The sequence below is a fragment of the Meleagris gallopavo genome, chromosome 5 (genome assembly GCF_000146605.3).
Source record: "Meleagris gallopavo isolate NT-WF06-2002-E0010 breed Aviagen turkey brand Nicholas breeding stock chromosome 5, Turkey_5.1, whole genome shotgun sequence".
NCBI classification, from domain to species: Eukaryota; Metazoa; Chordata; class Aves; order Galliformes; family Phasianidae; genus Meleagris; species Meleagris gallopavo.
Window position 1 is genome coordinate 21,611,111 of NC_015015.2, and position 9,141 is coordinate 21,620,251.

Below are 9,141 nucleotides of genomic sequence, written 5' to 3' on the forward strand. Positions count from 1 at the left end.
GGGATTCAGCAGCCCCACTTGCCACATCTCTCCTCCTCTGCAGGGCCACAGAGGTGCCTCCACAGCAGGCCGAGCTGTCCCAGCAATGGCCCTGGCCTTGCAGGATGCTTCCTGCCACCAGCCACTTGCTGGAGGGGCGGTGGGCATACAGCCTCAGCCTGGCTCCTCCACGCAGCGCTGCCCTCCACGCCGCAGGCCTGTGGGAGGTTGCAGCAGAACCTGGCTCGCTTTCTGAGAAAACAAGGAAAGAGAGATTTACCCTAAGCCCTGGGAAGCCCATGTATTTTCATTGTATTTTAATTTAAAGCGATTGTCTGCCCCGCCCAAGATTATCTCATGGGAAAGAAAAGCCTGGCTCAGTGACTCGTGGTGAAACTTGTCCCCGAGCCAGATTTCCCACACCTGATGTTCCTCTGCAGCAGCAGAAACCGGTGTATTTCAGTTCACAACACAGCCCCAGGGGCAGCGCTGGGGGTGAGGGGACGGAGGGGGAGGATGGGACCCACATCTCCTCCTGCTCTCCCAGAACAAGTCAGGCAAGTTTGGGTGCTGAGTGGCTGGGTCCCAGAGCTGGAAAGGGCACGGTGTCACCCTGGGAATGGGCATCACGTGGTACCGCAGCCAAGGGAACCTGTCTCAGGGATACGTTGAAACATACCCTGCTCTCTTGTGCAATAGGTCTTTGCAAGTACAATGCTGTATTTATATGGTGGGAACGGAGAGCCCTGGGCTGGACTCAGCAGATGCGTGAGTAAGCAGCTTCCAGGAGGCCCAGGTGCTGGCTGGGCCAGCCCTGTGATTCCTCCTCAGGGAGCAGATGCATGCAGAGAGCTGGGGCTTGAGCAGCGTTTCCCAGCACAGGGGGGGTCAGCTTAGGAGCTGTCTGATAAAAGATGAGCGGTTTCTTTGTGTATAAACACTCTATCACCTGGATGCACCAAAGCTTGGCTTTGAGAGAGGCAACAACGCAAAGGAGAGCCAAGATCTGTAAGCAGCACAAGCAGACCAAAGACAGCTGGAAAAAGTCAAACTGGCCCCCACTTTCAAAATGGAAATGATTGCTTCAAGTGTAATCCATTAGACAACTTGATGAAAAAGCTAGTTAGCACCTGAGGTACATTTAAAAAGGTGGTAAAGCTGTTAACACAATCATACCCCTCTCAGGAAAGGGGGAGAGTGTAATGTTCTTGTGATTGCATTTCAGCAGGGCTCCTGGCCCTGATTGCCCCCACAACTGGGCTCATGTCAGCTCCTGACCAGAAATCAGCCTGTTCTTTCATAGTAAGTAGGGTGTAACCTGGAGGGCTTCAAGCTCTCCTGAAGGGACCTTTGAGACTTGCCCTTCTGGCTCTGGGAAGGAGGCTGTGTTGAGTCAGATGAAACTTGGTATTATTTTGGAGATTAATTCCCTGTCAGGGTTTAGTGGAAGCTCAGGAAAGTGTTGCCAGCTGGGATCTTGGCACAGCTAAGAGCCTGTTTAGGGTGTGCTACATACAGAGAAAGGAGAAAAACGCCCCAGTCTTCTTCACATCCCTCCCATCACTAGCTCCAGAGCTCTGCTGTGGCTTCATGCAGAATTACATGACGTAGTGTTTGCCTGTGCTGAAGGAGTTGTGTTGGCTACACCAGTAGGAACTCTCTGATGAGTTACTCTATTGGATGTAGAAGCTTGCAGACCAGGATCTGAGTCAGAAACCAAAGTAAGAAGGGTACTAGGAACCTCTACTCTACATGCACTATTTTTGGCACTTGATGCTGGTCATGTGCAAATCAGATTGAATAAAGGTCCCTTCTTGTCTCAGGTAAGTGACACTTGTATGGAATCACACTTGTCTAGCAATGGGCTTGGCTACCTTAATCCAGCCTGGTGGAGTGGTTTGTATTAGCAACAATCTCCCAGGAACTATGCAGTGCTCTCAGCATCATCTGAAAATACAGGTTGGTCAAGCAGCACTGCGACACAGAAACAAGCCTGAGCCTTACCAGAGCTCTCTTTGTCCCAGCAAAGCCACCTGGGGCTCCATTTAATGAGATAGCCCAGCTCCTGGGAGGGGTGGTGGTGAGGCTGAGTTCACGGGTTTCAGCGAGTTTTAGTGTGCTTATTGTGCACATGACAGGATATGGCTCAGTGGAATGACTCATTCCATGAGAAGTTAATTCACACTTTCCTGCTGTTTCCATTCACAGGTCTTTCTGGGAGCTTGAGTGCTGGGAAGCTGCAAAGCTGGTTCCACTTATCAGCAGTAATTCCCCGTTCCCTTCCAGTTTCTGCATTTTGTGTGCTCATTACCTGTGCTCCACCATGTTGTTTTTTTTTGTTTGTTTGTTTTTTGTTTTTTAATCTAAGCCCCAAATGCAAACAGATAAGAGCCCTCCATAGTCCTGTGTGTGAACTTCTAGGATAGAGGGTTTTTTTTGTTGTAGAGGCAAACTTTTCAGCATTTCATTAAGCACTTTATATAATCACTTGCTAGTGATTAACTACCAAATTTAAGTGAGTTCAGTGGCAAAATTACCCACCAGCCTAATGACAGAGCAGCAAGCTGTTATTAGGTCTCCAAATGCAAGTTCCATTTGGGCTTGTCTGAGGCCCTCCAGACCAGTCCCTGGCTGATGGCTTAAGGAGGGGCACCAAGAGCCTTGCAAACTTATTGTTTGTCCCTTCAGCAGCCTCCATCCTGAGCAGCTGCTGAGAGGAATATTAACTGAGGCCACAGGTGAATCTTGAAGGCTTTCAGTGATTGAAGGGGGAGGGATTTTTACCCCTGCTAAGTCCCTAACTTTGCAAGGGAGAAATGAGGCAATTCCCCTCTTACCCTACCGTCAATAAAATGGAATACCCCCTCCGCTATTTATAATCCAAGCTTACTTTGCTCTGACAAAATGATGAATGCAAATTGCAGACATTTAAAAAAAAGAATTTATTTGAACAAATATTTGACACAATCACAGAAAGAAGAAAGCAGCTCTCAGTACAGTTTCTTTTCCAGAATGAAAGAATCCCTGTTTATACCAAGCTACTGCAGGACAATGTTTGCTCTCCCCAGCATGGGGCAAGGCTACTGTTCTTTGTACCTGCGGATTTGTTCTGTTCAAGGACAGTGCAGCAGGTCACATCTGAATCCTTACTTTCACAGGTTAAAGAAATGCATAAAGACCCAACAGACAAACTGAAGTCATAATACAACAAAGGTGCCTGTACAGGTAAGAGACACTGGGATATATGGTGAGGGCTTTGTTCAATAAATGGTATACTGTCTAGAGATGTGTAGCACACCTCACTTCTAGCTACTGCCTTTGTACTCTCCATCTCTTTGGATCCCTTACTGGACCAGGACAGCATTTTGGCTGGGGGAGTCCTGTCAACTCACAACTCATTCTGACACACTAGTCTGTTGAGGTCTCAAAGCCCTACCCAACAAGCAGCTCTATGGCTGAAAGAAGACTTGCCCATCTCATTCAGACCACTGTTAACAGCAGCCTTGTGTCACGTCCTGGGACTACGTGAGCTGTACCACAAAGAGAGATGTTTGCAGGCATTTGGATCTAAAGCCACACTGGATTATATGTATTTATTTTTGTACAAGTCCACTGGCCCAATTATGCATTCTTTCAACACAGGGCAAACATTCCCAACTCTATCCCCAAACATCACATCATTTCAGAGCATTCCCAAAGTGATGGATAACGTCCAGATGCAGAGAACCCCGAGTATTGAAAGCATTACTTGACAGATCTGTCATACTTTGCTACACAAGCCAGAACAAAATGTCTCTGTGAGAAAAGTTTTAGAAGTTAATGCAAGTTCTGCAATAAAGTGTGAGTAGACTCACTAGTAATGAATCTCCTGAGAAACAGGGGAGTGGGCAATGAAGCAAACATAACAAATATCTGTCTCTGACAGGAACTTCATGAGCTTCGTTTGCTTTTAGTTTCAGCAGATCAAGCTGTGATCCTTGAGAAAGGAGAGCACAACAGAAAGAAGCCCTGAGCTCTCCATTCCTGCTCAGCAACCTCAGGAAGGACAGCATGACGTAACTGCTATTCTCCTGTCTAGGTTTGAAACAGAGGATTTTACTGGCCAAGAGGAACTATCTCTCTACAGATCCCTCCTGTTGATTCAGAATTTAAAGTATGGACAACATTACATTGAAATTGACATCACTAGTCCCTACATGACTCACCAATTAAGTAGAATCACAACTTTCATTTAACGCTGTTCCTTCTTTCCTTATTCATTTTCTCTTCTTTCACCTCTTTTTCTCTTTTATTCCCTTCCTTTTCTACCTTCACTCTTTTTCTTTTGTAACGTACACTGACTTTCCATCCACATTTCGCCTCTTGGCAGCGTTACAAACCTTTCACTGACACACTTTGCACTCTGCTAGGCAGATAGAGCCACCCATGTCTGCTCTTCACCTATTCTTTCTCTCTGATCACTACACACACAAAGGCCTTTCATAATAGGTCCCCAAGTTCATGACCCCCTCTTCAGATGGGGCTACAGCACTGGCACTCAGTGGAGTCCAGAGTTCTTTTCAGAGAACATTTTGCTTAAAGTATCAATGCAGCTTCCTATGCATGTTCTCTTCAGCTGGCAAATGGCCTTTATTTAGGAAAAAATCTTCTCAAGGGCACTCTGAATACAGGGCTTTTAAGAAAGAGTGCGGCTTTTTATTCCAGCCAAGTGGCATCTAGCTATTTGGGCAAGCATAATCAGAGGAGAAACCGAAGTCTTGCTTTACAGTCTCAGCAGCCTGTGTTTGACCACACTGCAGTCACCTGTTGCTGCCCCTGCCCTCCTCATTCTCTGTCAGGACTCTGGAAGCCTGTTAGTTTCAGACAGAAAAATGGCCATTTTGATCAGTGTAAGGAACCTGCCTGTTCTGCAGTACTAAGTTTTGACATATTAAAGGCTCCCATTAGCCTGGGACACGACAGGCGTGTCCACCAGGTACTTAGAGCTGCCTGGACCGTTCCACATCCCAGCACGACAGTTCATGTTTCCAGGCATCAGATGCTGTAACCCAGCAAGAGCCAGGTTTCCAAGCCCAGCAGCTTATCATACCCTCCTCACTGGGGTTATAGGAGCAGTCACTCCAAGAAGGTGTGGAGTAATACTGGCATCACGTGTTTCTTTTATCTCCCCTTCCCAAGCACAATTTCAGACAAAGCAGAAGAACTTCTTCCAGCGGCACTTGGAGAGAGTTTTGATGCCTTTGGCTGTCATCTTCTTTTCCTGACGTGCTTTGTGCTCAACACCGCTGACAATGGCCATGTCAAACACTTCTTTGAGATTCTTCTGGGTCAGTGCTGAGCACTCCAGGTAGGCTTCAGCCCGGATTTTGTCTGCTAGACCTTCTGCCTGAGGCCGGGGCACGGGCTTCACGTGGTAGCGATCCAGGCTGATGAGGACATTGACATCATCCCGCAAGTCTGCCTGTGTCCCCACTAGGAGCACTGGAGCCCGGGGGTTGTGAGTTCGTATCTCGGGGATCCATTTCTCTGTAATGTTTTGGAAGGAACTTGGATTTACCACACTGAAGCAGACAAGGAAGACGTCAGTGTCTGGGTAGCAAAGTGAGCGCAAACAGTCAAAATCCTCCTGTAAAGAATGGAGAGGGGGAAAAAAAAATTATCTTCACTGGACTGCACTCTAAGAGCATGATGCTGCAGTGACATTTTCACACGTTAACTAGGACATTCACCAGTCTGTGTCTGCCATATCAGCGAATGGCTGACACTGTGCTAGCAAATCTCCTTCCTTTCCAGTTAAATACCGCCTTCCACAAAAACCTGCAAATGGACCCTGTCCCATAGGACCAGAGCTGACCGTCCCTCTGACAGAGCTTACCTGGCCAGCAGTGTCCCACAGCTGGATCCGGACTGGAGCTCCATCCACCAGGACTTGCACTGTAGCAGAAAGAGAATAAGGATGAGACTACGGAAGTTTTCAGCATGCACACATACTTTTTTTTTTTCCCCCTTGGAGTACTTTGTTTTGTGTCCTGCTAAAGAGACCTCTGAAGTCACTTCAGCCTGTCCTCACTTTTGAGCATCTTCACAGACCTCAGTAAAACAGCTGAAGTTTGCACTGGAAACAATGAGACACGCTATAGATGTCCTGTTTTGGTTAACCCTCATGTGCTTTGAACTGTTTTCCAGTATTCTCAAAGACTCATTCCATATTACTGAAGAACTCTTTCTTAGGAAGAAAGGCCGTTAAACAAACGGTGTCCTGAAAACAATCTTGTTGTTGTTCTTCCACTCTCCAAGTAGTAAGGATAAACACAAACAGAACTTCAGCAATTTGTTCCCAGCTTCTTGGCTTAGGGAAGAAGCCCAAATCAGTCTTCGTTAAATGAACTATTGGTGATTTTCCCATTTATTAAAAAACGTATTTATTTCCAGAAGTGTCCCAGATAAGAAAAAGCAAATACCTAAAACCAACTTGGAAATAAAGAAGCTATTAAGGAAGCAGTGATGAGTGAAATCCTCTTCAGAGGCTATCCACACACTGAAAAACTGCTGAGTTACAAATGTGAGGTCTGCTCCCATTTCACTCCCTAATCACAGTAAGCCTTCATGTGGTATCAGCTGACTCAGACTGAGGGCTGGCAGGACCTCTAATGGAAATCTGGAATGAAACTGTTAGATGTTTAAGTGCACAGACACCGCAGAGTCTAGCTGGGAACTGAGGAAAAGGAGAGAAAGATGCCAGAGGAACTCACAATCAATTAAAAGTCTTGACAATGTGGATGGGGATGTGCTCTGCTGAACGGAGGCAGACATCCTGTGCTAAAGTGACAATGGCTGGCACTTCACACTAGCTAGCTAAACCGCTTCTTTGGGCCCAGGAGGAGGCTTTATTGTTTTTGGGTTTTTTTTTTTCCTTTTAATTAGGAAAAAAAAACAACAACAAAAGACAGGAATAAAAAAAGATCGATCCTATTTCTAAGGTAATTAGCCAGGTGACAAAAAGTGACAGAAACAACTGACCTGGAGAGCGTGATAGAAACTCTTGGAGAAGAGCTCTCCTCCCTGGGAGCAGACTGGGGAGAAGGAGGGAGGCACAGAGTGAACTGAAACCGGGTGGAAGACAGCGAGTGAAGGAAAAATGAAGGGGTGGGTGCATACACCACAGTGCCACTCCTCGCGGGATAGCTGAAAGTCATAGCTTCCTTGTGACTGGGAATCGGTTGGATCGTTACCATATCTTTGCCCCAAAGGAGGAAGAGAAACCTGTTCTTGATCAAAGAAGCTGCTAGATGCTGACTTGATCTTCAAGGCACTGGGCATTTGCCTTTCTAGTATCTGGTTTCTTCTGCCTCCAAAGTGCGCTGAGAGAACAAATTAGCATCTCTGAAGGGTTTTACAGCCTTCAGAAAAAAAATAGGCACCATGTATATTACCTGCTGCTCCAGTGCTTGCACAAGGATTTTTCGTACCTGCTGCAAGCTAAGCTACTCTAGCAACTCTGTGACAAGCTTCTACCTACCACCCGCACCGGGTCCACACCCCGGGGATCACGGCACAACAGCAGAGGGGCCTGCAGAACAGGATAGCCTGGTGAGGAAAGGTCAGCAGGTATGCGCTGCACTCAGCACTGCTGTGCCTGGCAGTGCACCCAGCAGCAGGCAGTGCCCGGGTAGTGGAGCTGCATCCCAGGCTTGGTGCTATTCCCCCTGATAATGCAGCACTTTCTCCTATCTCATTACCTTCTTTAGCTCCTACTGGCCTTACTGCCCATTGGCCAGAATTTGGGTTAGGATGTAACCTGTGAGACTCACCTCTGCTGGAAGTTTCAGGTGCAAGTATTCCCAAAGATGGGGAAATTGGGCTGCAATTTCTGATTTGGGTCCTAAACTGTCCTTTGTGAACCCAGGAAGGTACTTTTTTCAAGCTTATCCAACTTAAGAGAGGGAAGGGAAATTCCTCTATTCTCCTGTTTTGCACTCCTCCCAGTAAGATGAAACCAGACTTAAAAAAAAAATAAATTAATGATGTTTTGGGTTTATATCAGCTGCAAATGCTATACACCTCTGGAAGTCAGGCTTGGTAGCCTGACATTCAGAGTGGGGCTAACCCTCTGCCCAGCTCTCCTCAAACTACTTGCTGCTAGGAAGGAAGTCTTGGAACCCACATTCACCTCCACCTTTCTTGATCATTTTCCTACAAACTTGCCCTTTCAGAAAATGTGAAGGCTCCTAACCCCGGCAACTTCTCCCTTAGCCCAAACCAAACAGATGAGCTTGAGGAGAGCAGAGAGAGCAGGAACCTTCTCATGGAGGACTTGAGGGCTTCTTGCAACTGTTCCCAAGGGGCCGCAGGACCCCGAACAGCGACAGTGTTGTTGCTCAAATTGGCAATTCTCAGTGCAAGAGTGAGCAACTGGGAGGACAGTCAGACAAAGAAAATGATCCTTGTGAGAGCCCATGAGACTATGACACACCGAAAGTCTAGTTCCTGGTCTGACCCAAGCCCATCTCTAATCTACCTATCTGTACCATCAGATACTGCTGTGTTTCTTCAGATCTGATGACAATCAGCAATCTTTCCAAGGGCTTTTTATTTTTCTGGGCTTTATACGAGAAGCTGGAGCCCAGAAAAAGGAGAAGTGGAAACAAGCACAAAGATGGCATTTACAAAACTGGGAAAACTAATGAGAGCTCATCAGCTGACAGAGAAGGCTTTTTAGACAGACTTATACAGCCATTAAATTTTTTTGAAACCTCTGCTTCAGGCTCACTTCAACGACCATGAGGGGAAAGGCGTGGTTTTGCTGGACATCAGTTGAAGACAGCAAGCAATGCTGTGATATCCCTGAAGCTAACAAACCAAAACAAGTACAAAAGCCCCTTCTCCTTACCCATACAGCCACACCACAGGGACATGTGGGTGGGCACGTACCTGAGAAGGTGTCGAGGGCGGTGGGCTGGTACTCGTCGGGGTACCCGTTGGTGGTGTAGCTGACGACCAGGCTGGTCTTGCCCACGGCCCCATCGCCTACCAGCACGCACTTGATGCCCAGCTCGGGGCCGCTGCCCCGGGGCGGGCTGTGTCTGCGCAGGGCCGGCGCGTAGTCCAGCAGCTCCTGAGGGGGCATGGCTGCAGCGGGGGCTCAGCGGGGGTTGCGGCACG

General features: G+C 47.4%; 1 protein-coding gene across 1 annotated transcript; it reads right to left on the bottom strand.

Moving 5' to 3' along the window:
• Nucleotides 1-2,902: 2,902 nt before the first annotated feature.
• On the bottom strand, nt 2,903-9,135 carry RHOV (ras homolog family member V). Its single transcript, XM_010711332.3, has 3 exons — nt 8,911-9,135; nt 5,855-5,913; nt 2,903-5,605 (listed from the first exon to the last, which is right to left on the bottom strand). Exons 1-3 carry the CDS (start codon nt 9,104-9,106, stop codon nt 5,165-5,167), a joined length of 696 nt encoding a protein of 231 aa, XP_010709634.1. The 5' UTR covers nt 9,107-9,135; the 3' UTR covers nt 2,903-5,164.
• Nucleotides 9,136-9,141: the final 6 nt, after the last annotated feature.

Coding starts and splice junctions, on each gene's coding strand:
- RHOV (XM_010711332.3), bottom strand. CDS start 9,106: ATGCCCCCTCAGGAGCTGCTGGACTACGCGCCGGCCCTGCGCAGACAC. Junction 5,914..8,910: donor CGCCCTCGACACCTTCTCAG/GTACGTGCCCAC, acceptor TTTCTGCTACAG/TGCAAGTCCTGGTGGATGGA. Junction 5,606..5,854: donor TGTGGGACACTGCTGGCCAG/GTAAGCTCTGTC, acceptor CATTCTTTACAG/GAGGATTTTGACTGTTTGCG.